The sequence below is a fragment of the Drosophila elegans genome, unplaced genomic scaffold (assembly GCF_018152505.1).
Source record: "Drosophila elegans isolate 14027-0461.03 unplaced genomic scaffold, ASM1815250v1 contig_1, whole genome shotgun sequence".
Lineage (NCBI taxonomy): Eukaryota > Metazoa > Arthropoda > Insecta > Diptera > Drosophilidae > Drosophila > Drosophila elegans.
The window spans coordinates 890721-918432 of NW_024545461.1; the positions used below are offsets into that span (position 1 = coordinate 890721).

At 42.0% G+C, this 27712-nt stretch overlaps 1 protein-coding gene across 4 annotated transcripts in view; it reads right to left on the bottom strand.

Annotated features, from left to right (window-relative positions):
- Positions 1 to 27712, bottom strand: part of LOC108137776 (protein CEPU-1) — a 353380-nt gene that overhangs the window by 77094 nt on the left and 248574 nt on the right. The window contains exon 6 of one of the 4 annotated variants that reach the window (XM_041710845.1): positions 3254 to 3331. The exons of the other annotated variants lie outside the window; for them this stretch is intronic. Coding sequence (XP_041566779.1) covers positions 3326 to 3331 — 6 coding nt within the window. The 3' untranslated portion in view covers positions 3254 to 3325. Of the gene's footprint in view, positions 1 to 3253; positions 3332 to 27712 lie in introns of those variants that run through there. 4 annotated transcript variants of the gene reach the window in all.

Sequence of the window (27712 nt, forward strand, 5' to 3'; positions counted from 1 at the left end):
TTGAACAGCTTGTACTGGAAAAGAGTCGACTGCGACGTGCTCGGCAAGCCAACAGATCGCCAAATTTAAAACAACGTCTTAAGCAAGCCACACGAGCACTAAACCGAGCCCTGAAGAAAGACGCTGAAGACGTACAACTATGGTACATCGAAAAACTTTCGCCTACCAATACAATCAAAACATCCTCTGTGGAGGGCTCACCCGAATCTGAGCTCTTCAATCGAGACAATCGCTCAGATATGAAATTCATCAGGAAGCAGCGTCGAAGATAGAGCCGAAACTTTTGCACATCTTCGAAAAGTCTTCCACTGGAACGAAGTAACGTATCTCAACGTTCACCTAGACAGACGACTAACCTGGGGAAGACACATAGAATGCAAGAAATTACATTTAAAACTAAAAACTATCACTTCAACGCAATATAGACAACATACAGCGCGCACAATCAAAAATCCTGAGAGCTATTAGTGGGGCACCATGGTATTTTCGCAACCAAAACATCCAGAGGGACCTCGGCATTCTTGCAGTAAAAGATGAAATGGACAAAACAGCGACCTACAATAAAAAGCTCTCTGTCCAACCAAATGATCTCGCAAGAGGCTTGACTCGGGTTTCAAGCAGAGCACGCCTCCCAACCCAGCAATAGTTCGCAGGGCCCCATAACTCAATCATACGACTGTTACCATAAGATTTGATACACTTATTGTTAGTAGGTGTGATAGCCCTCACTACTCCCAATCTTCCCGCCTCAACTCCAACAAGCAAACACAAATGGTTATTTTCTAAAGGCATTTATTCCTAAGGGTCAGCACGCGGTCGGAATGACGACGTATGCACACCGAGAGAAGAAAGAGAGAAGTGATCTGACAGCCAGGCTGTCGTAACTATCTCGTTCTTTACAACGTTGCCATTTTTTTCCATTAACAGTAGATAAAGGGTTACAGTAGATCTAGTAATTTTCATTACTTTACCCCCTTCTCAGGCTCGACTCTCCTGGCGGAGTACTTGTGTTCCTGGGTTTCTATACGGGGCCAAGTGGTTGACATTAAGAGTCCTGCTAGCCTGTATCTCGTAGATTAGGTCAGAGTGGCGGCGGATTACAGTGGAAGGTCCAACCCATTCAGACTGCAACTATGGGCATCGTCCCACCCAGCGTGTAGAAGAGTATACTAAAACTTCCTTTCCAGTCCTGAATTCGACTGGGTTCGATCGAAGGTCGTATCGGGTTTAGTTCGGGGGTACCTTATTATTGAGGGCTGTTCTCTTCCGTGTCCTGGTTTGAGTCGGTTTCAAGCTTAAACGCTTACACTTGTCCCACTATTGTCTGCCCGGGCAGCAAGTAGCTCTGCGCGCTGAGATTCACTAGGGGAAGGGTGCCGGTGTGGCTCGAGGCTGCCTAGAAGAACTTTAGGTGGAATTGAGAACGAGCCGAGGCGTTAAAGACACTTCCGTTGGATTTAATAGCCCGGGCAGATGCGTGAAGCGGGCTGGTTTCGTAACGCTGATGGGGAAACAGAAGGGTGAGCAGATGCTCGCTGGGGCTTCTGGATTTCGTTGTCAACTTCCGCCTCAATGGATTGCTTGAGGTTAGTTTTCCGAAACGGTCGTTTCGCTCCTGCGCAAAACCTCGCTTCCCTCTTCTGACCATTGCGCCTTAATCAGCGTCGCCATATCTAGAGCGTCTGTAAGTGAGCGCGGGTAACTGCTTACATTGGGAGCTAGATTCCCGTCTCTGTTGTTGTAGGTCGCAGTCGGCAACTCCCCGAGCACAGCCCTGCCCAGGAATTCCAACTTCATGGCAAAGTCCTCGAAGGATTCTCGATAGCCGGTATGAGACCTGATCGTGAAATACTCCCGCATGGTGACAGTCAGGGCAACATACGAGCTAAGGGTAGCTTCTGGCAGAGTCGAATGACAACTCAGACTCCTTTAAAGCATTCTGCATTTATTTCTGTTGGACCAGTGAAATTCCTCCGACATGTCGTCCACAAGGAGGCAACTTGGCCTGGAAAAACTCAAAAACCGAATTTCTGGGCATGAAATTATTGTTCCCCAGTAGTTGTACATATATTACTTGCTCAACTATACCGCCATCATCTGAGTTTCCAATTTATGCGAACCACCTGTCCGTTATACAGTCCATTTGTAATAAGAGACAGAGATCAGTTAAAAGTTTAAGGTGGTTTAAAAATACCAAATGCGAAACGAATCCCCGTTTTCGTAAGACAAACTTTGGTCGCTTTTATACTTGTATATCTGGCTTTGACTGGTCCGAACTTTATTTATGGCTGAGGCCATTAATATTTGTTATAATGCATTAAACTCCTATTTCTAAATAGATTTGTCACGTCTAAAAAATGTTAAGCTCTGACTTTATAATAAACATAAGCCGTGTGGTTCGCAAGCCGTCTTTTCCAGATACTTAAGTTCTCGGTCGAATTTTACCGAGCATAACGCCCGGTGTTATAGAGGCTATTAAACTCTTTGTAGGATCCAGTTTTCTCAAGATCCAAAACAGTTTTATAATTTTGTTAACACTAAGCTCAAATCCTCCTCTTACCCAGCATCGCTGTCGTTTGAAAATTGAACGGCAAACACTGATCAGATCAGTACACACTTTGTCCTGTACACACTAATCTTATTCATATGCATTTTTGTCCGAATTTAAGTGAAAACTCAGTTCTCCTTGATATGCAAAGGGTTAAGCCAGTCTACTCACCAGATTAGATACTGCGCAGAGACCCAGTGCAGACCCTATCCCTAGAAACCTCTGACTTCCCACCGATTTGGAAGAAGTCATTTGTTATTCCCTTCATAAGAATGGAAATAAATCAAATACAAGCCATTATAGATGCATTTCCAAGTTGTCCGCTCTCCCCAAGCTTTTCAAAAACATTATTACCCCCCACTTGCAACAAATCTGTAGGTCGATTATATTTCCGTGCCAACACGGGTTTATAGGTCGTAGGTCTACGACGACAAACTCCTTGGAAATATCGTCTTTCGTTATAAATGGCTTCGGAAATAACCTTTAGACTGACTTTGATTACACTGACTTTAGTAAAGAGTCTGATTCTGTAAATCACTCCCTTCTTGTACCGAAGTTAGTCTTATTAGAGTTTTCAAATAATCTTCTAAAATGGACTTTGAGTTATCTATAGGACACAACGAGTCCTCTTTAAAAGCTCTGTTTTTAAAATGATCAAAGTTACTTCAGGCGTCCCCAAGGGATCCATTTGGGCACAGTTTTTTTACCTTTTTTAATAACGATCTATCTCCAGTTTAGAAAAAGTCGCGTGTCCTTATGTTCGCAGATGACGTCAAGTTATGCCTGCAAATAAGCGATTTTTCCCTCTGTTCAGAAGTATAATTAATGATTTTCAGACATGGTGTTCTGTACATTTATTGGACTTTAATAGCATTAAATGCAAAGTAATGACATTTTATCGGTTCAACCCATAATATGGCCCGTATACGTTTAGTGGTAGTAATTAGACAAGAATTAGACATATTGATGTCCTTGGCGTCCTTTTGGACCCAAAACTTAAGTTTTCTGACCATATTAATTCCATGGTAAATAAAGCCAGGGGAGTGCTTGGAATTATAAAAAGGTGGTGTAAGGAATTCGATGTTCTTTGTTCATTTGCTTAGTTCGTCCAATTCTGGAGTATTGCCCACCAGTTTGGAGTCCCCAATTAGTGTACATATAGACCGGATAGAGTCTGTGAAAAAAAACTTTTTGCTCTACGGGGCCTTAATGGGGATGCAAACCTAATCTTACCATCTTACCAACTTTATCTAATCGTAGAAAGATGCTTGGTATTACTCTTATTCGTAAACTTATTCAAGGGGATATGGAGAGTACCGAACTAATGCCTACACTTCTCAGTGCCTATTCGTATCTCTAGGGACGATAATCCTCTTATTTTAAGCCATTGTAGATCAAACTATAATATGCATGAACCATTTAGAGTATGATACTATTTAATGACTACAATATTTTCTTTCACTTAATTTCTATTACCGACTATTTACCCATTTTTTAAAGCATTAATCTTATCTTATAGCTTGATTCCATTGGCGCATTGAAATGCATTTAGCCTAATGCACATTTATTTACACAGTAAATCCCAAATGGCTAAACGTCGCATTTAAAATACATGCGATAAATAAATGCGATTAAAAATCATTCGCTCCGAACGTTTTAAGAAAAAATACCGGAACCGCTACAACAGTTGGTTTCTATATGCAAGGATGGCGCAACATTTGATTTCTTATAAATATAGAATCTATTATGCGTAAAAATTACTGAAAACAATAGCAAGCACAGCAAATCCTGCTCGCAGGTCCACAATGCATTACTGCTGCATCTCTGGCAGGAAAACAATTCCCAAATATCCGGGGATCCTTGCTCTTTTTATGAAACTGTTGTGCTCTCCTTTGCAAGCCCGTCAAACAGCACCATCAGCTTCCCTTTCTTGTCGTCCATGTTGGCAAATGCCTCGATAGCATTATGGATGATCTATGGATGATCTGTGATCTAAAGATATCCGCAAAATGGAATCTGGCACATTTAAAAAGTCCACTAATGTGGTAATGGAATCAGGCTATTACTATGTACGAAATTAGTATGTAGTATTTTGTTTCGTATGTTTTTTTAATTATTCCGTCCGTTCCTTTATTGTCCCATTTCTTCCACTTCTCGCGATCTCGTTTTGAACAACATCCTGGGGTCCGCGCGTAACAAGCATTGCTTGAGCCACTTGTATATACTGACCGGTGTGCATCAACGTCCATTCTATGGCTCGACCGGATTGCGCTCTTGTGGCGAGGCTTGACGACGATGCCGAGTGGGATTTTTATGCATTTTCATGGATCTGGATTTTTCCAATCCCAAGTAACCCCACAACTGGCACCAATGTAACGAATCTTTGCCGCGTGGAGAGCATTCGCTACGGAAAGCCGAGCGGATTCTGTTTTGTTATGTGTGTAGGTCCTCAATACTGCCAACCTTCCTTACGATCAGCACGCGGTCGAAATCACGCCATCTGCCAACCGAGGAATAGAATTAAGAGAGAGAGAGAAGTGATCTGACAGCAAAATGCCCAAAATTCAGGCATCTAGTCCAGAGCATGGTGCAACTATGCAACGAGCTGCTTTTTTTTTAAGGACGATATTTTTGCCCATCTTTTGTCAAACGTGCAAAAGTGAAACGATTGCTATCTGTTTCTAGCGATTGTCTCTGGAAAATGTATCGTCCTCGGCAGAGCTGATAAGACCACTTTGCATAGTTGGACCTTGGTCTGGAATACCCCGTTGATCGGACCACTGTGCAAATAAAGCGGACAATAATCTTAAGCTCAAGAATTTTGAGAGAGAGCAGGGAAACAGTGTCAATCCGAGAGCGCAACACCGATTAACTCCGATATTAGGCACCACAAAATGAGATAGTTATAGAGAACGGTAAGAGCGGAAACGTAACACCGATTAACCCCGATATAAGCACCACTAAATGAGAGAAACAGAGATATTGATAGGTCAAGAAACAACGTTTAGATTAGAGGTGCCTAAGCCCTAAGAGCTAAGTCATATGAATGCGATGCTCTTAGCATAGCGATGGCCAATTAAAAGAACATCATCCACTTCAGTTGCTCAATCTGTCGCTGAGCAAAGCAAAAACACTTACATAGGTTTTACTTTTTTCGTGCCAAGCCGAAAGCATTTGTCCTCGTTCGCCAAGAAGAGCAACAACAATTGTATGGGATTCCCCGTTAGCCGCGCTTATCCGAAGGGATTCCGTTGTTGGCTTGCCGAAAACTTTAGCCAGAAATCACTTGTTGTCTAACTTGCTGGTAGATTCGTCAACATCGCAGTGATGAATATTTTTTTTAAAGGTTTTGTTTTTGTGGGCAGCAATGCATTAATTTGGAGAGGCATTTTAATCATTTTAGTAATAGTTATTTAGATTGAAAAGATTGAAAATGTCACAATACTTTTTTAAGTGTAAAGACTTGAAATGAGAAAAACCCACGCTCCAATGTGTTTGTGTTTCATTGCATTTGTATTGGTGTTTGCTCTGTCAAAATCAAAGTTTGGGCACCCCTGGTTTACAATTTGCCGTTCAAAAGAACTCATCAACGATGTTCAACCCATCAGAAAGAATTTCAAAGAGGTAAAAAAGAGTATTATCTAGGCCACTGAATTATTCGTCATGGTAACATTCTGTTATACTTTCCTTATATGAATATTCAGGTTGCGTTAACGGGGACCGTAGCCAAAGACGTTTAAAAAAATTGATTTTCTATTGCCTTTAACATTTACATACTGGTTTTAAAAAAAATCTGGCAAAAATTTAGAAGCCTTATTTATAACGTTTACAGGATATGACACTTTGCGTCCAACTTCCTTAAGACCATTTTTTCCCGACCGCAAACTTTGAGAAGAGAACGCTATAGTCTAGTTCCCTGACTGTTAATTACCCGTTACTCAGCTAACTAAGTCCAAAATAAATATTTATTCAGAAAAAAATCGTGTTCAAGCTGGCGAAATTTGCCGAACACTACAAGCTATGAGCGAGCAGCACCTAACCCCTGCTAGCAACGGCCCTATGTAGTGCAGATCAGTTGCAGAGCATGACACGAACGGTATAAAACCGCTGTCGGCACAAACATATAAACAAGGTTCCTTGTGCAAATTACTCACAGAAATTAAGCGCGAGCATTTGATAGTAGTGTGTCCCCGCTGCTCTTCATAATCGCGCTAAGTTTTTCAAATATGCAGTGACGTCATAACAAAACATAACTGTGAATAGCTTAATAGCTTTAATATGAAAAAGAGTGTATACTGATAAATATGACTGAAACACACACATAGCCCAATAATTTGGGTCTAAAATATCTCAAAGTGAAATGACAGACATTCGCAACTTGTGGGCGAAAAAGTAGGCGTGCTCACGATTTGAATCAAACTTGCGCTGCTTAAGAATAACTAGATTTTAGAGTTTCCGAGATCCACACGTTCTTACGGACAGACTGACGGACATGGGTAGATCGACTCGGCAATTAATCCTGATCAAGAATATATATACTTTATAGGGTCGGAAACCTTGCCTTCTAACTGTAACATATTTTACAACGATTACAATATATCACATAGTTTAACACGAGTTTGTATTAATTAAAACGAGAAACTTCTGATTTCAGTAGGACGACGGATTTATTTGGCGAAATTAGCGGAGAATCGACGACGAATAAGAGTGGCTATTCCAACAATTTCTATGCTAAGCTAAGTGGCGAGGGACGGGGCGAATTCGCAATAGCGAATTAAAGCTATATTGACTGTTGCATGGTCATTGCTTCTTGTGTTGGCAATGCAGTTCGACAGATGGCGTCACCTTATTTTGTGGACGAATATTTATAGCCTTGCAGAGGCTATCAGAAGTTAGTTATAAAATATTTTTATTCTTGACTAGCATCACTAGGAGAGTCGAGCTGGTTTTACGGTTTAAATTTCAATAAAATCGACCGACTATCGACTACAGCATTAGCTCCCAATGAAACTATCGGAAAATGAATAAAAAAACGGAACTTCTCTAATTTAATTTTAAAAAAATGATTTGAATAAAGGTATGATTTAAAATTTCAGAATTATGCTTTTAATTTTATTAAAATCGAAAAACGATTTTATATAGCTTTCATAGGAAAGTTCGAATAATAGGCCCTAAAATTGCCATAGCTTCAATGTTTTTAAGCATACAGAATTATAAAACGAGATTTAGATACACTTCTCCTTGTCGTTGTCGGACGTCTATTATTATCTCTCCTCCATCTGATCAAATTTTACCCGTGTAAACTACATCGATCAAGCCAATTTTGGTCAATTTGACTAGTTTTCGGTGATATTTATCACAACGAAAGGTTTTGATCGCAAAAACCCAGTGACTTACACATAATTTGCATAATTACATTATCTGAAAACATAAGCATAAAGCTTATCACCGACCCAACTGCAAGTTGCGCTTTCTCTACGCGTATATATCAGACTACAACATAACAATTTACTATGTCTGCCTGCTGCATCAAGGCTTGCTTTTAAACGGTGAAATCTCTTCTCGACATCACACAATTGGTTGCTGGCTGTGCGACAACATTGCTCACCCTAAATGTGCCGACCTTGGGAATAGTGCTGGCTTTATTGCTGACCGGAGTAAATCCAACTCTAGCCTGGATTGGACCTGCCCCAGTTGCCATCATACCGGAGTACCGGTCTTTATTGGCCGGTTTTAAGGACTTATTCACTCGGTTTGAAAAGGCTGAATTCAACTTTAAAAACAGTTTGGCTACCAGGATGGCCTCTACTGATGCTGCTGACGGCCGCACGGCAGACGCTTCCTCCGGAAATTCACCCGCCGCTGCCTATTCTGGACCAGGAATCTACGTCGTGTGCTGCTGCAGTTGGTTCTGGACCTTCTGGACCTTCACCCGCCGCTGCCTATTCTAGACCGCTCGATCGACTCGCACCTTCTGATCCGCAACTCGTCAATATTAAAAACACAACCACTGCAGTCAACCTTATCTGGAGCAATCTTGGACTGCTCCAAAAAAGTTTTAGACCTTCCTACACTTGAGGTTACCTTAGAAGCAGCTCCATTACTGTCATGTCCCGAAATCGAACCAGCATCTTTTCGCTGTTTTCGAAGAGCTAAGTTCGCAGAAATGAATAGGCATTTATCGGAACTCGACTAGTCTTTTATGGATTCAAACGATGATCTCTTACACATTGTAGAACAGTTTTATAGTATACTTTATTCAGCTTTTGAAACGTTCGTCCCCTCATTTCCCTCTGCAAATGCGTCTCATAAGCCCCGTGTTGCTCTCGTAGACTCTCATTCCTGAAAAACTCTATGTCCAGACTTTTTAAGAAATTTAAGAGAACTGGGCTGCAAGTTGACCATTCGAGGTATCTAATTGCTCGTTCAAATTTCTTAGTCCACAAGTCCAATTGTTACAATAATTATCTAAACCGTTTGCAGAATAGAATTCCAAGACAACCCAAAGCAGTTCTACGCATTTGTTAATTCGAAACGAAAATCGCAACAATTTCCACCTTTCCTTCACTTTGATACGACATCCGCCTCTAGTGACTCCGCGTTGCGGACTTATTTATTTGCAAAATTTTTCCAGTCCACATACTCGTCTTTTAGTTATGATAACTTTATTTTCACGCCCCTAATTAGTGAGGATGATGTTTTACAAAATCTGTTAACGATCAAGACGTCTTTCTCTTCGGGCCCTGATCTTGTACCGAGCTGTGTTATAAAAAAATGTGCCGATGCTTTGTGTAAACCTTTATCTAAACTTTTTCAGATATCCCTCCTACATTCGTATTTCCCTGAAGTTTGGAAGAAATCTTTTATCATTCCACATTATAAAAAGGGAAGCAAATCGCACATTAAAAACTACCGTGGTATTGCAAAACTGAACGCGATCCCCAAGCTTTTTGAACAGCTTATTACCGCTCAGCTACAGCACCAATGCAGCTCAGTAATGTCCCCATCTCAGCAGGGCTTTATGAAACGAAGGTCAACGACTACAATTCTTCTTGAATTTACATCAGTCATCAGAAGCGCTTTTAAGGGTTACTATCAAACTGATGATATTTTAACGGATTTCAGTAAGGCTTTCGATTCCGTGAACCATCAGTTATTATTGAAAAAACGAATTCTCTTAGGATTCCCGATCTCGTTGAACCGGACTCAGAGAGTAGCGTTTAAAAGCACATTCTCTAACTTTCTTCACGTGACCTCAGGTGTTCCGCAAGGAAGCTACCTAGGACCTCTACTATTTGGAATTTTCATAAATGACTTGCCTCAAGTAGTTCTCTCTTCTCATGTTATGATGTATGCTGACGACGTTAAACTTAGTTTGCATTTATCTAACCCAATTCCTATAAACTTTTGCAAGCCGATCTGAACAATCTGCATTCTTGGTGCATCCAGAATTTGCTGTTTTTAAACAACTCGAAATGTAACTGTATGTCCTTTTATCGGAAGAGGTTTTCCACACTTCATATTCTATTGGTTCGAATTAAATTGAACGCATAGATTTCGTAACAGACCTTGGAGTGTTATTTAACCACAACTTAAACTTCTCTGATCGCATTGGCAATATAGTTAGTAAAGCAAAGGGGTTTTTGCCTTTGTTAAACGTTGGTCTAAGGAATTTGAAGACCTTTATACATTTCCTAGGTTCGTCCAATTCTTGAACACTGCTCTTGTGTTTGGTCTCCTCAATACACCAATTATCAGTACCTTATAGAATGGGTAATGAAACAGTTTCTTTTGTTTGCTTTACGTGGTTTAAACTGGGCTAATCATCGTCACTTACCATCTTACGTGGATAGACTGCGTCTACTGAACCTGCCTTTCTCAAGGATGATCGGTGTCATGTTCCTTTATAACTGGACTTGTACATTCAAGCTACCTACTGGGTCAAATACGTTTCTCCATCCCGGTAAGGTCTATTTGTCACTTTCGACCTATTGCCCTCGATATTTGTAAGACATATTTCGAGGTGCATGATCCATTTTGCGTTTTATGTTCGCAATATAATGAACTGTATTTTTTGATATTTTCCGAATTCAATGAACATTTAATTTTGGCTATATCTGCAAGGGTATATAAACTTTGGCTTGTGAAAATTTTGAAATTTCTTGGACAGTTGTTAGCTGAGTAACGTGTATGCAATTATCGGGGAACTCTTTTATTATATTATATTTTTTGTTTTTAATAACTAAAGTGTATATAGAAAATATCAACTATTACGCAAAAACAATATTAACCAAAACGGAAGCAAACTTTCCTGCGAATACAAGGAGAATGAAAACTTAAAACCACTGATTAAGCAGTTATGTTTTTCACTTAAACTCACCCCGCCGATATTTACCAAACGCGAAAACAGCAAAACTTGATCGTAGACCCGGTTATAATAATTAAATTGGATACCGTCCGAGAGACAATCTCTGTACTACAATCAATAAGGTCTGAAGATGATGGGATTTGATTCGAGCGCTACGGTCTACGTAAACGAGTAGCTTTTGAGAGAGCATTATCTCATAAGCAATGCGGATAAAAAAGCTAAAAACGCTTAATGCCGAATTTATTATTTGAACTCAGCGGATGGACGCGACTCGCTCAAGAACACGAAGTCGGGTCTCACAACTCTCTCCTTCTCTCTTCCAAAACCTTATCAGCAGATGCATGCGGAACTGACCTTCGCTCTTAAATTATCTCCTTATTATTCTACAATTATACATTATAAGCATATTTTAGTTTCTCTGATAAAACGAATTTCTGTCTATATATTTTTTGTAGTTAATGTTTATGTTTTGGTTTTGTGTCGTTTTGATATAATTCATTGTACAACATCGCTCTTAAATCATTTATTCAATTTATTAACGTGTATAATTTTGGAAATGAAATGCTTGCTCCGATAAATAGCTCAAATGAGAACAGTAACGTTGTTCTCAAGCTCTTATGCACGCTACTTACAGGTCTCAAAGTATGCTATATAAATGCCTAGAGTCTGACCAAAAAGACTGAAGAGTTTAGATACTTATTCGTTAACTCTGAAGTAAATGCTGTATGTGTTTCTGAAACATGGTTCTCTTCCGATGTTAGTGATTGTCTTGTATCATATGACGAATTTAATTTGTATCGTGCTGATCGTAACGGACGTGCCGTTTAAGGCCATAGTAATTAAGAAAATTGGAATGATAGTGCAATAGAATATTTATTTCTTAAAATTCTAGGATCTGCTCAAAAAAAAAAAAATACTGTTATGTTGCGCCTACCAACCAAATCGAACTATTGATTATGACGAATTCTTCTTCCTATTCTATGACGTACAGCAATATAATATTGACAGGTGATATGAACAGCAACATTTTGACTGAAAACCATTTAATCAATTATATGATATTTGCTGAATTAAAAACATTCCTCATTTTCGACTCATTTCTCTAGTACCTGCAGCACTTGTTGTCAACATTTTTGTTAACATATTTATGTAATCAGTCTGACTGGAATGTGTGGTAAAGTCTTGTAAAAATGCTATTAAACTAAGAGACACTGGTTTAAAAAAATGGAAAAGGTATAAAACAAACTATTTACATGAAAAGTTCAAATCTCTACGGAAAAAAGTGACGGAACTATTTCACTCCAGTAAATGTATATTCATGCATATTCCAACAATACAGTTAATTCGCGTTAAACGTGGAAAGGCCTCAAGGCACTAGGAGTTGGAAAATTAAAAACAGTATTGGAAACTGATTCGGACATTAACGAGCTAAACCGAAAAATGTTTCATTGCTTAGTACCTGAGGTCTCATTTAATGGGTACTGTGACCATGTTGTAATTAATAATGACCGTGATATAACCTGTGTTACTATATTTAGCTTTATGTGTGCTGTTAAGAGTGATGTAGTAAAATCTATCCTTATCATACGATCAATTGCGGTCGGACTTGATGACATTAAAATTTTTTTGTCACTGATTTTGCCACATGTTCTTTTTTGTCATAAATAGCGGGTTGCCCACATCCGTTTTCCCTGAGAAGTGGAAGGACGCCAGAATACTTCCAGTGGCTAAGGCAATTGGTGACTATAGGCCAATATTACCCTTCTTGTCTAAATAAACCGAAAACTTAATGACCAAGCTAATTGCCGGATATGTAGAGACAAATGTTCTGTTGAATAACGCACAGTCATGTTTCAGATTAAATAGAAGCGCGAAACAGCTTTACTGAACATAGTCGAGCAAACATGGCCGAATAGTAACCTTATTGATCCTACAGATTTTAGCAAAGCTTTCGATACTGTGATCCACAATATTTTGTGCTGGAAGCTTATAAAAATGTTAAATTTTTCTATAACAGCAGAAAAGTTGTTACGCTCCTTTTTAGTTTGAAGACTCTAGGCCATAGTTAGACCCTTTCAAACTTCAAATTTCCACAGGGATCACCCTAAGGACCTCTGCTGTTTTCTATGTATGTTAATTAGCTTCCAAATATAGTAGCGTCATGTAAAGTCCATATGTATGCTGATGACGTACAAATGTGTGTATCGCGCACTTTGTGAAGATTAAATGAATGTGTAGTAATGCCGAATGCTGAATTGTCTGTCATAAACATATGGTCAAAACTGAATGGTCTACAAACAAATCCAAAAAAGTCAAAATGTCTAGCTATATATAAAAAGTAATTGACACCACTGCCCTGACATCTCTAGTACTAGTTAATGAGGTAATATAATATGTTGAAAAGGCTTACAATCTGGGTATCACACTCAAAAAAACACTCACTTGGGGCGACTTCATAAACCAAGCCGTTGTTTCTCTAAGGTCGCTTTACCATAGGCAATCATATTTACCTCAAAGAACTCGACTTTTTTGACACCGCCATTATTCTACAGGCTCGTGATACTTGCAACAGCGATTCAATAACCAAACAAAAACTAAATATAGTGTTCAATAATATTGATATTACATGAAATAATTAACACCAAAGAACCTGACTACCTACACAAAAAACTATTATTAATATTATATGCATAAGACACAAAAAAGCTTTCTCAGACATTTTTTTTTAACGTTTAGGGAGAACGACTTTTAAACGCCGCAGACATATTGTCGCGACCAAGAGCCAGAGGATGTTCTGACAATCAGGGTTAAGCCGAAAATACCTACAGACGGATGGAAAGTGCAGACAATGATGAACGTCATCACTCTGCTCAACTCCAAGTACCTCACACACAGTGCATATTGAGAAAACCAAGCTCCAAATCGACGAAACGGACAAACTAACAGCCAGTACCGAAATGCCTGCACCCACAACAAATTGTCGGACATAACAGATGAGACTGCGGCTAACCAACTCAATCCAATATCTCCACATGGTGCAAATCCTACAAATTAACATGTATCACTGTAAGGCGGCACATCCTCATTCAAGAACCCTCGATGGGACCTTAACTATGGGATCGGCCCAAGCTACTAGACTCGTTAGCATAGGAATCCCTCAACCCCTATGAATTATTGTCGTCAACCAGCTACTATTACTCCTTAAAAGGGAGGGCTTTAAGGATATAAAATATAAGGATGACGTAGTAATTCTAACACAAGGCGAATTCCCAGAGACACTCAGAAACCTCATGAAATTTGCCCTGTCAAGACTGTCCGGTGCGCGCTGGGGTCACTAGGACACCACGCAAGCCCAACCTTTAACGACTTAGCCAAATACAACATAGCTTTGTTCCCTTGCAAATAAGCAATTGGACGAAAATGGGGTTTCTCCCCATTCGTGATCTTCTTTGACTTTCCAAGCGAACGGTGGTTTATTTTTTGTGCAACAACGAGGGTTATTTTTATCACAATTAATCGGTTTCTTTATATACAAAATTTTTTCTTCTGTTCGCTTCGCGATTGAAAACTATCTTTTAAATGATTAATACTAACAAAACTTTTTTTACATTTGTGTTTCTTTGCTGTGTTTCTGTAATTTGGAATCTTTCCTTTACGCCCCGCCGTATTGTTGTTTTTGGTGTTGGGCTTGCATTCACATTTCTGCGTTACGGTCGAAAGCTATAAGATGCGTCTACCAAGCGCAAAAAGGCCGCTGGTGGTGGTTGCACCCCGTAGCCCCTATAAAGAGAATAGCAGAACGCTCCTGCGCATCGTCAGCCGATGGCAGCAGCCCCTCCAAGGCAGCTAAAAAAGATTCGGAAACCGAACACAAGTTTTAATTTTTCCGCGATGGGCTTACAACCAGTGAACTCACTAAATCCAAGTAGAGTACCAATAGCCCCACAAGGGCATATTGTGTCCGGACTATCGACCCAAGTTGGTTCTGCAGAAACTCAGACTGGACTTCCAAAAACCAATTTCTGTGGTTTCACAGAAGAAACAAATATTAGTTTTTTTTTCTGTTTCCCCAACCCAAACATCTTCAGTTGTGCTATTTTATTTACAAGACAAAACTGGTATCGACCTAGCGTCGCTTGTGATCGGTTATGTTTATCTTGTGCAAGTACTAGTGCTTTTCCTTTAGCTTAGCCTAACTACATTGTGTGTGTTTGGAGCAAGACTTTTTTAATAAAGCTATAGTCTCTTTTTTTTTTCAATTTTTTTTTTAACGCCAAACAAGGATGATACTTGTTTTCTTGTATGCTTAGGAGTTTTAAAAGATCCCAAATATTTGGGTATTAAGTCCAGGGCAGGAAAAATCTGGTCAGTATCATGTGTATCACGGTCAATAATCCACAGGTCCGCTGGGTGCCGTCTGCGGAATCGTCGTCGACCCAATGTGTAGCAAGACCTCTAGCCAGATGGTTCGTGTGATCCAGCAAGCGATCTCTGTTTCGATTTGAAAGCTAAAAATTTATTCCGTAACTATCGGCACTCCCACGCCCTGAAACAACACAGGATTTTCGACATAATGGTGCAATTTCACCCCCAGTATCCTCCTGAGCGCGTTTGATATGCGCGTTTGATATGCACGTTTGTACCCTTTTAAGAGATGAATCACAGAATGTGCCCTAGCAAGTTATTCTCCAATTTAACGTCGGGAGGAAAATGACCTTGAAGAGTCGCAACCTAGCCTGAAGGGTTAGACCGCTACCTGGTCGCACAAGCCAGTTCATTCCGGCCAGTTTTAATCTAGCTGAGCCACACACGCCGTCAATTTGTCTTCTCCAACAAAGGCGACGGTCCAATGTTACACCAAGATAGGTCACCTTGTCTGAAGCCTGTTCCTATTAAGGTAGAGGCTACGCGAACCAGGCGGAGAACAAATGTGGCGTGCTGCGTTGTGTTGACATTCAGTGCAATGTTCCGCCGAGAAGCCCAACACTCGAATACATTTAAGAAAATCTAAACACGCCTGAAGGCAGACGATGGGGTACTACGAACTGCAAGAAATGCAATTTCATCTGCATAGGTGGGCTTGGAAAATCCGACGTATAAGTTGTATACAGGACTGGCCCAAGGACGCTTCCTTGCGGAACCCCAGCACGAATTGGGCGTAGTCCAGAACGATGTCCACGGATGACGACAGCAAACTCCCTTTTATCTTAGAATGACAAGATTAGTTTCCATAATCCCTCAGGCAAAAGTGGCATTAGTTTGTAAAAACCGTGTCAAAAGCCTGTCGAACATCAAGAAAGACAGCTGAACAGTATTTGCGATCTTCCAAAGCACCCAGTACATGATTTACTACTCTGTGCACTTGCTTGTACTGTTAGTACAATGGCGTCGACGAAGGCCAAACTGGTGGTCAAATGATGTTCATAAATTAAAATGTCAGACCGATGTAAGACTGGAGTTAACAGCAATAAGCACCCCACCTCCCCTACGAGAAACGCGATGAGTTCTATAAGTGTTAAAGTTGTGTGGGGAAACTTGGGAAATGTTGGAAGTCTCCGGTTTCAGCGAAGTTTCTGTTAAGACTAAAATATTTTCATTAAAGGCAGAGAAATCAGCGAACGCCTAGATAACTTCATATTAAGTTCCCATACATTTTGATAGGCTATAAATAAAGAAGTATTCAGTTTTTTGGAACAGACTCTAAAATCGGAGGCCGATTATAATTTCTTTGTTTTTTAGGAACACATTATTTTATTATTAGTTCATCATCAGGCCAAAAACTTTTAATATTTAGCGCGTTAAAAGCTTCTGTAGGAACTGATATTTTAAAAGAGGACATATTGCGAGCGTAAGTCGTTCTTCTCTTTTCAGTTTTGCTTAATCTTCACATTTATTTCTTTATTTTGATTGTTCCTTGCACACGTGTTCCTATTCGGCTTCGTTTCCTCCGTGTCTCAAAAGTATCGATACATTTCTAGAGTTGTGTAACGCTTAAGGCTGCTATCATTAGTTTCGAATATAACTTAATCATACTTACTAACATAAATAATTTATATATCGTTCTTACTGGCAAACATCATTTTTAAGATGGTTTACCTTATAATTAACAATCAACTTATCAAACTGAAATGTTTGGAAGTGGGTATTTTTCTTGAATAAACTTTATAACATTATCAGATGTGGTTTCGGGGGTAAATTAATAAACAAATTAAAAAAACAACAGAAAGTTTCTATTACCTCCACCAACAATTTGAAAATTTGAACATTTTTACTCCGACTTTCTGATCAAGGGAGTACTTCAGAGCACTTCACCAGGCTGCTCTACAACTTCTCCTGTGATAGCTAGGTGCCGGTAAAGACTCATTACATGTATTTGAAATTTTGATTGCAGCAGATTCCTTTTCTGAAACTTACCGCGTTGTGCTTACCGCGTTGAACCCTTCAGTGAGCTATTTTAATACTCCAAAATGATTCTTAAAACCGTCACGAGTCTGCCTCATAAAGCCACACATCTCAAGTTCCATATCTCAGCAGAACTCACATGACCACTTGAGCTAAAACCGCAGGTCAATGGGATCTCTAACTCTGCAATCAAATCTTGCACATTTTGCATGCATGCTTGTATCGCAGATCCAGCATAAGATAAATATATCTTTTAATGTAGATGGAAGCTGGCAACTTGGCACAGGTAACAAACATACAGGCCTGTTCCAGTTTTTACTTGGAAGTGAATTCGTTAACATTGGTGGATTTCCCTTTAACATAATCAAAGTTCCCTTGCTTGCTAGCAAATTTCCTACGGAAATTACTATTTGGGGGGAAGTAAAACAGCTGACTGCCGCTACTACTCTTAAAAAGAGTCTATGATTTTCCTAAGTTTTCCAGGAAATTCTCTGATCAACATTTGGCCCGCTACTGTTCCTAATCTTTGTGCATTATTGGTGCTCACATTTAACGTCAAGAAATCATAGGTAACCAAAGATAAAAATTTCAACTTATTTTAAAGTCAGTGATGGAAACTAACCAACAAAAGTGTTGAACAACTCTTGTAGAAATCACCTATGTTGGCCGAAAAATTTCAAAGATTGTTGGTTTGGTTTTAAGAATGTGTGAGGAGTTGAGTAACTCCCTACAAGTTAGAAAGCAAGCAGAGTAAGCGCAGCAAGCAGTGGCCTACCAGTTACCAGTTACGCGGCGAATTCGCCCGTAGTAACGGTAGTGCAGCGAGAGAGCGTGGTGCCCTGAGCACCAGACAAGGACAGGGGGGGCAGAGAGAGACGACAATAAAAGAGAGCAGGGAAGGGCCGTGTGCAAGAAAAGGAAACGGGACGGCACCGTCACGACGCCGATGCGGAGTCATCAAGGAAACAAGATCGCTACGTCGAGACGTTCGGGAGACACAGGTAGCTAAAGTCTTTACGGCATCACACGGCTAGGTCCAGGCTCTTTGTCACAACTTCTGTTGCGATTTGAGCTTGGCATCTCACCCAGCGTTTCCGACAGAGTTGAAAAAATAGAGTCCTTTGACGAGGGCTCGAAAAGATAGTGGTCTAGAACCAGCTGCCTGCCTACAAGGACTGCACTGGCGATCTCCGGTGTATGCCTGATCGTCCTGCAGGAATTGTACAAGGTGAGACTAGCCCGGAAGGACGCGCGTTTGTTCAGCTAGTGTCTCGAAAGGCGTATGCGTTGAGAGCACAGCAGTTCACCGCTAGAGTCCCAGAACGGCAGCTTACCGAGTCGTGAGCGCTGCGCCAACAAGGAGCGGAGTCAGTAAAGACATCCAGAGGAAGAGCAAGGACAACGAGAACACCCAGGACGACAAGAACGGCTTCCGGAGTACGCCTGAACCGTCAAGTAGAAACTGAGCCAAAGTCCGGTGCGACCGGCCGGGACAGAGCATGGGACAGGAGGCTACAGCTGCGAAAGGCGTACGCCTTGAGAGCACAGTGCCTCTTCACCCTAATCTGGGAACGGTGACGCATGCCTAAGCCCTATAATCTCGCCGAGCCAAAGGCGGAGGGAGACACCACTTCGCAGCAATCACAACCCAGTGAGACGTTCAACGTGGGAAGGAGCCGACGGCGGAGCATATTTCCACATTGTCAATACAACACCCCGGCCGAGGGTCTATATTCCCAAAATTTCTGTGCGTTTTCACTGATCAATAGGGCGGTCATGTTTATATAAATTTAATGGGGCGAACACTTACATCTTCTGAGCTAGCCGCACGACATTCGTAGCGAGCAGATAAACCAAAACAATCAGTTCGTTATATCTAGCGCCCAACGCGATTGTCCTGACAGTGAAATTCAGTGACAAACAGAAATGGGGATCTATCTCCTCAAGAAAGAGGATTTCTCGAAGGTGGCAGTCAAGCTTGGCATCATCATGGAGGGCAGGTCGGAGGACATGCGAAAAGCCCTTTAAGAATATGTCACGACAACACAAAACGACCCAGGAATGGCGGAAATTTGGGCTGAGCTGGAGGAAATCTGCGACAAACCAGGCTCAAGCGGCAAATTGCAAGTCCCAGACGCCGAAAAGCTCATAGCTAGCCTAGGCGTGGAGAGTATGAAGGAGGCAGGAATATTCAGGGACACAAGTCAAGAAATAAGACCAGAACAGCAACGACCCAGCGCACCAGACTATGCAAAAGTCGCAAAGCAAGTAAGGGAATGACGGCACGGATAATCCGCTGGAGTTTCTGGAACAAGTGGAATGGTCTGCGAACACGTACGGTTTGAACCTGAAACTCATTCCCCGAGCCATGCCAGAATTGCTGCAAGGTAAGGCCCTAAGGTGGAGAACATGGGGAGAGTTCAACGACAGTTTCCAAACATATTTCCAGCCAAGGGGATTCTTTTCAAAACTCGCAGACCAGGTCATGCAAAGGAAACAGGGTTTCAGAGAGTCATTCAAGGATTAAATGGTCGAAATGCAAACCATGATGAGACCACTCGGCTATTCTCCAAAGGAAATTCTCGAACTGATAAAGGAAAACTGAACGCCTGATCTAAAGATTTCCCTGAGAACGTACAAGATAGACGATCTAGAATCTCTAATGGTCCTAGTTGATCAGTAAGAAGAACTCGAGAAAGAGCGAGAAACATTCATACAAGAAAACAAATTCTCGCGAAGCAAAGCAACAGCACCACAACAAGTTACGTGTAGAAGGTGCGAAGAAGAAGGTGGACACCAAGCGACTATCGACGGACCGAGCCAATGGACTCCAAACAACTATAGCCACCAGAGCACGTTATGGAGACCACCTACTACCAATCAGAGGCCACCCAGCGCAGCACCAAGAGCCCACAGGTCTCAAACACACGTCGAAGCAAAGCATCAGCACCACAACAAGTTACGTGTAGAAGGTGCAAAGAAGAAGGCGGACACCAAGCGACCATCGACGGACCGAGCCAATGGACTCCAAACAAATATAGCCACCAGAGCACGTTATGGAGGCCACCTACTACCAATTAGAGGCCACCCAGCGTAGCACCAAGAGCCCACAGGTCACAAACACACGTCGTGAACCCACACGAAGCATGTAGACGGTGTGGTGGTCACGGGCATTGGGCCAGAGGATGCCAAAACCAGCGGCTACTTTTCTGCTGGACTTGCGGCAAGGTGGGTGTTAGAATTGTAGAGTGCTGCCAAAAATCGGGAAATGACCAGCGATCCCAGCCGCAAAGAAGCGAGCAGTGATCGCAAGGTGTGGTCTCTCCAAACTAATTAACAAATTAATCGAAGAAGAGCAGCATTTATCCGCAGCGGTTACGATTGGAGGAAACACACACTAAGCCACAATCGACACCGGAGCAACAGCGAGCTTTATAAGCAAGGAGCTGGCGGATATACTGGCTGCTTATGGAAAGATTATAAAGACGAGAAGGCAAGTTAGGTTGATAGATGGAAGGTGCAACGGGATAAACACATATCTCGAGGTAGAGATCGAGTTCGGCAATAAGCGATTGTCCATGAACCTGCTGATCCTACCAGGAGTGGTAGACTCGCTGGTGCTAGGATGGAATTTTCTCACGGGAGTCGGGGCCGAAATAAAGTGTGCTGGATATACAGTGGTGATCCCAGAAAGGAGAAGGCACAACAGATGGCTCGAGGAAAAATTGTCAGTGGCAGTGGTGCAAATCACCTATGAGGAATGCGATGTTGATCCTGTGCTGGCATGCCCAGATTTCTATAAACCATTCGTACTGCAGACGGACGCAAGCGATTAAGGTATAGGGGCAGTCCTTACGCAGGAAACAGAAAGCGGCGAGGGTAATTTCGTATTCAAGCCGGACCCTTAATGGCGCGGAAAAGAACTATTCAACCAGCGAAATAGAATGCCTGGCATCGAGTGGGCGATCCGAAAGCACAAACCATATTCAAAATAGGATACCACTTCAAAGTGGTAATTAACCATATGGCGCTTAAATGGTTGAACAGCATCGACAGTCCCTCAGGAAGGATAGCGAGGTGGGCTCTGGAGCTGCAGCAGTATGATTTTAAAATATCGTACAGGAAGGGGCAACATGCAGCTGGGTCAAAGATATGTGTGAAAACATTAACACACAGCCACAGAAGTTTCCGGACTACTTCATGGAGGGAGGCACGTTATATAGGCATATCCCGCACAGAACAGGAAGCTCTGTGCCCACGGGGGCTGAGGGAAACCGTACTAAAGAAGAATCACGACTCACCAGTTGGACACGTGGGAAGTCGGAACGATTCCAAGACTGGCGGCTATGCAGGAATGCATAGGGACGCCCGAGCACACGTACGAAAATGCGAGACATGCCTTTAATACAAACCTAACCAGATACAGGCAGATGGGAAGATGATACCCGAAAAACCATGGGCAACAGTATGTGCAGACTTTGTCGGACCATTGCCCAGATCGAAGCATGGTAACCCGATGCTGCTAGTGCTGATAGATAGATTTTCAAAGTGGACAGAATTGGTGCCACTGCGAACGGCAACGGTAGAAACACTTCAAAAGGCGTTCCGAGAAAGAATCATCGCTGGGTACTGAACCCCAAAGGTGGTAATAACGGACAATGGAGTACAGTTTGCCAGTCGAGCATTCAATAAATTCCTCATCGAAATGGGTATTAAGCAACAATTCACAGCGCCATAAACACCGCAGGAAAATCCGACAGAAAGAACAAACCGAACCGTTAAAACCATGATAACTCAGTTTGCGGGACAGAACCAGAGGAATTGAGACGAGAAGTGGCCGGAGATTATGCTAGCGGCAAACTCAAGTACGTCGGAATCAACAGGGTACTCCCCGTGTTTCCTCATGCAGGCTCGAGAGCCTCGGCTGCCCTGTAAGACAGGGAAACCATCGGCACAGGAATGCAGACGGAATCACCTGAAGATAAGGCCAACAAAATGAAAGAGTCATTTGTAGAGTCTGCCACAAAGGAACAGAAAAAGAACGAACCGTCCACGTCAGTGAGCTTAAACAACAAACTCAAAACCTCGGTACAGACAAGCAAGAACAACATGATCATGCAACAACAAGCGGTGCGGACTATAGCGTCGGGCATATGCCAGAGTCTTTATAGAACGCAGGACACAAACGCATGCACCAAAAGAGCGGACTATAGCGTCCGGCATATGCCAGAGTCTTAATAGAACGCAGGACACAATCGCATGCACCAAAAGAGCGAGCTATAACATCGTGCATATACCAGAGTCTTTATAGAACGCAGGACAAGAAGATGCACAGTGACCCAGACAACGAGCCAAACGGATTCTGCGTCGGGCACGATATGCCGTTGATATGCCGCATACATAATCAAAGTTCCCTTGCTTGCTAGCAAATTTCCTACGGAAATTACTATTTGAGGGGAAATAAAACAGCTGACTGCCGCTACTACTCTTAAAAAGAGCCCATGATTTGCCTAAGTTTTCCACGAAAATCTCTGATCAACATTTGGCCCGCTATGTTCCTAATCTTTGTGCATTATTGGTGCTCACATTTAACGTCAAAAAATCATAGGTAGCCAAATATAAAAAATTTCAACTTATTTTAAAGGCAGTGATGGAAACTTACCAACAAAAGTGTTGAAAAACTCTTGTGGAAATCACCTATGTTGCCCGAAAAATTTCAAAGATTGTTGGTTTGGTTTTAAGAATGTGTGAGGAGTTGAGTAACTCCCTACAAGTTAGAAAGCAAGCAAAGTAAGCGCAGGCAAGCAGTGGCCTACCAGTTACGTGATGCGTGATGCCTGAGCATCAGACAAGGACAGGGACAGAGAGTGACGACAATAAAAGAGAGCAGGGAAGGACCGTGTGCAGAAGGAAGTAACGGGACGGCACCGGACTTCGGACACTGATATTGATGCCGTGCGCAGAGGGCGAAAGGTCGAACGGTAAAACCGTGGACTTTGGGCCTGGAGGCAAGGAGACGCCGATAAGAATCAAGTAGAGCCGTGCGGAGTCATCAAGGAAACAAGATCGCTACGTCGAGACGTTCGGGAGACACAGATAGCTAAAGTCTTAACGGCATCACACGGCTAGGTCCAGGCTCTTTGTCACAACTTCTGTCGCGATTTGAGCTTGGCATCTCACCCAGCGTTTCCGACAGAGTTGAAAAAATAGAGTCCTTTGACGAGGGCTCGAAACGATAGTGGTCTAGAACTAGCTGCCTGCCTACAAGGACTGCACTGGCGAACTCCGGTGTATGCCTGATCGTCCTGCAGGAATTGTACAAGGTCCTGGTGCGACTAGCCCGGAAGGACGCGCGTTTGTTCAGCTAGTGTCTCGAAAGGCGTATGCGTTGAGAGCACAGCAGTTCACCGCTAGAGTTCCAGAACGGCAGCTTACCGAATCGTGAGCGCTGCGCCAACAGCGAGACGTTCAACGTGGGAAGGAGCCGACGGCGGAGCATATTTCCACATTGTGTAACGAATCACGAATAATTCCGAGTTCAGGCGAGATGGAATACATGGAACTGAGCGCACGCGAGCGTTGGTCCGGCTGCTGCTTGTCGGCAATGAGGGGGTGGTGGTCTTGCTTCAGATTCCATAGATGCCTTTTTTGATCCTAAAACTTATTTTCGCGTGAAAGACAAGCTTACTAGAACCGGAAGTAGAGAACTCAATAAGAATAGAGGAGAGGTACATTGGTTTCTTCTAGCCCAAACAAGTTTCAGTTCACCTCCGATGACTGAGGAGGTCTTCTGCCCGCCCTACCTATGGCCATCATACCCTTTTATTTTCTTGATTATTGATGACCCCTTATTAGGCCCAAGTAACTTACTCTACAGAGGCTTCATGCTAGCTGCGGCAAAAAATATTGATGTTCAGAACATTATAACAATATTTATTAAAACTAAGACGAAGTAATACTCTTAAAAATAGACATGAAAATTATGGTTAATAAATAAATAAAAAATTGAAATTGACATGTATGAACGTATATAATGGTCAATATAAATAATAATTAAAAATATATTAATGATCAAAAATGCGACTAATGAAATTAATGGTAAATTCTAATACAATGAAATTTATTTCGGGCAAATTAGTTGCTTAAGGCAGAGTATTTGATTGACATCGTGCGTGAGGATAGGAATACTTTTAAACGGCGACTGGGTTGCTTTTGCGCAAACATATAAATGCATTTAAATTTCTTCTGGTTATTTTGCCTTTGTTTACATTTTTCTTTTTCAAGAGGCCCTAGCGAACGGTAGCGTATGATTTATTTCTTTTCTTTTTGTAACAGCATAACTATACGCAATGTAGGAACATTCTTGTAGGGGCAATATCGGGATTTATGGAATTATTATCACTCACCAATTTTCTTTAAACATCCATCGATGAAAGCGCTTTCGGCGACGGTAGTCTGCTGTTTGGGAGGAACTAGAAATTTTATTTATTTGAACATTACCCGATGCCACTAAATGAACGTTAGTATATACGTTAGTATAAGAATATATATATTTTTTTTTTTTTGGTAATATAAGCCTAATTCGTTTTTCTTTTTTCTTTTAAGCTACCAATAAAACAACACCACGATAGCCACACATTCCATATTCTCTCACTCACTTAATCACTCACTCCATTTGAGTACAAAAAAAAAAATTATTAGAAAAAAAACTTAGACTAAATTAACTTTACTTATTTCCGCCCATCATTGCAGCTTTTTGCTGCTTAACTTTTTTTTTTTAGTTGGGCTGACGATAAAACTATTGGCAATTAGTATGCCATTTTTCTTAATACGATGAGACTGTTAACACCACCGAGGAATTATGCGACACTCTCGTTCTCCCGCCGGACGCTGACTTGTCCGCTGATTTCTTTTTATGTTTTCTGCCGGCCGTCCATCCGTGGTCTCCTCCTTCTCCTCTTTGGAGCGCCGATCACTGGTGGCTTTTTGCGCTGTGGTGGCCTCACAGCACTGCAAAAAAAAAACTGGTGCCTGCTTCTAACTTCACGGGTCGCGTCTTGGACTTGGGGCGGCACCTTTTGGCCAACACCCCTGCAACAAGATGAGCACCCTTAGAAAATCTAAAAGACCTCATTCGCTTCTCACTTACCCCTGAACTTGGTTGGAATCCCGTTGGGATCTTCCTTCTGGGCTCCCTTGCCGTGGTAACTGTGCGGCTGTTGGTAACCGCCTCTGCTTTTCGAGCACTTTCACTGTTTAACTGATTTCACACTTTTTACTCAACCGACCACTTTGGATGCCCAATTAGGAATGGCGGCTAGTGACGCCGCAATAAAGGCGGCAACCTATCTCTCCACCTAATTGGAGAAATTCTCTCACTCAGAGAAAGTCTGACATTTCGCCCTGTTACCCCAAATGATCTAACCCTGTCAGGCCACCAATTCTCCCCATCGAGATCTAGATGGCGCCACCGACTTTTTCCACTTCGTATCTAGATGGCGTTGGACCATCTGCAGCTGCACCAAGCGCTACAAATACCCCCCGCTAAAGATCTGTCTTGGGGGTTACACATCCAAGCAAAGGGCAGCTCTACTACTGCTTCATATCCTTTGCATGATACCGGCCAACATACTTCCCTCGCAGGTCCTCTAGATCGTAATATGATTGGCCAACTCTCTTTTTAACTCTGGCCTTTAAGTACATTGGAGCTAACTTGGCATTGGATCCCGCCACAAAATTGCTTTGTTTAAAATTACGTCTATACACCTCTTGCCCTTCCGCGTAAGATATATCCCTGGAACGCAGATTATACTGGCGCGAGTTCTTTTCGTTTAGCCTCTTCATTACGTCGCAGGCCTTACTACGAATTATATCCAACGAATCCTCTCGGGTAAACATCGCTGACCTATCTTCCAACATTTGCAAATTCCTCAATAGCTTAAAAGTCGAACTGGAAGATATATAATGCTGTCCGAAAACCATATAGTAAGGTGAAGTGCCAATACTTGAATGGACAGCCGACCGCAATGCACAACAAATGCTGCTAAGCTGCTCATCCCAATCTTTCTGATCCGATCGAACATAAGAACGAATTGCCGCTATAACAGACCGATTCACCCTTTCAGACGCATTGGCTTGCGGCGAATAAACAGCGGTAAGAGTATGGCCTACCTTATTTTCCCGCAGAAACTTTTGAAATGCCTCGGATTTAAACTGGCTACCATTGTTAGATACAATAGTTTCTGGCACTCCGAAGGTATGAAAAAGATCCTGCTGCATATATTTGATCCCCACATCCGCTGTGAGTTTCTTCACAGCTTTCAAAAACACAAACTTCGTGTAGTGATCCAGGACTATAAAAATCCCTATATGCCCACTCCTTGAACGGGGGTATGGTCCGAGAAAATCTACAAACAACCTCTGGAAGAATCTCTGGGATTCCGGAGAAGTACCCATTAGCGGTCGTTGTATACAATTTGGCGCTTTTGTCATCTTGCAAGTATCGCAAGCCTGAATATATCTCTTTACATCGTTTACCAATCCTGGCCAGAAATAATACCGTCGCACCCTTTCTAATGTTTTATGAATACCTCCATGGGAAGCCAGTGGATCATCATGAGCCTTTTTCAGCACCTCTGGTACTAATTTGGGCGGAATCCAAAGTTTCCAATTAACCACATCGTGTAAGGGTTCGCCTGTGGCATGCTCTGTTCTGCGATATACCAAATTATCAGATACTGTCAGATCTGGAAGTTTCTCAGCATTGGCTTTGACCTTTTCCAATAACTCCAAGTATTCTACACTTTTAAATTCAGGTGAATCTAATTCCACTAGTAAAACCTGACTTGCATCTAAAACAGCTAACTCCGACTCATTTACTCTAGACAACGCATCTGGCACTACATTCAATTTTCCACTACGATGCTCGATTTTAAAATCGAAACTGCAAGGCCGTCTGTGACATTAGCCACTTTAAAGAGGCATGATCTGTTATAACCGTAAATGCGTGACCTTCTACGTAAGCTCGGAATCGTTTTATACAAATGATGGCAGCCAGACACTCTTGTTCACTTACCGTGTAGCTTTTCTGGGCGGAATTCAATTTTTTTTAAACAAATGCTATTGGATATTCATCCCCTTCATCGGATTTTTGCACCAAAACGCCTCCCACACCTGTCTTGCTCGCATCGCAGTGTATAAAGAATGGTCTACTAAAATCTGGGCTGTGCAAAACTGGGGCCGAACACAACATTTCCTTCAGCTGCTCGAAGGCTCTTTCTCCTTCCTTTGACATTACAAACTTTTTTCTCGGCTTTAAAAGATGAGTGAGAGCGGCTGTGACGGAGGAAAAATTTTTAATGAATTTCCTGTACCACCCAGCCATTCCAAGAAAA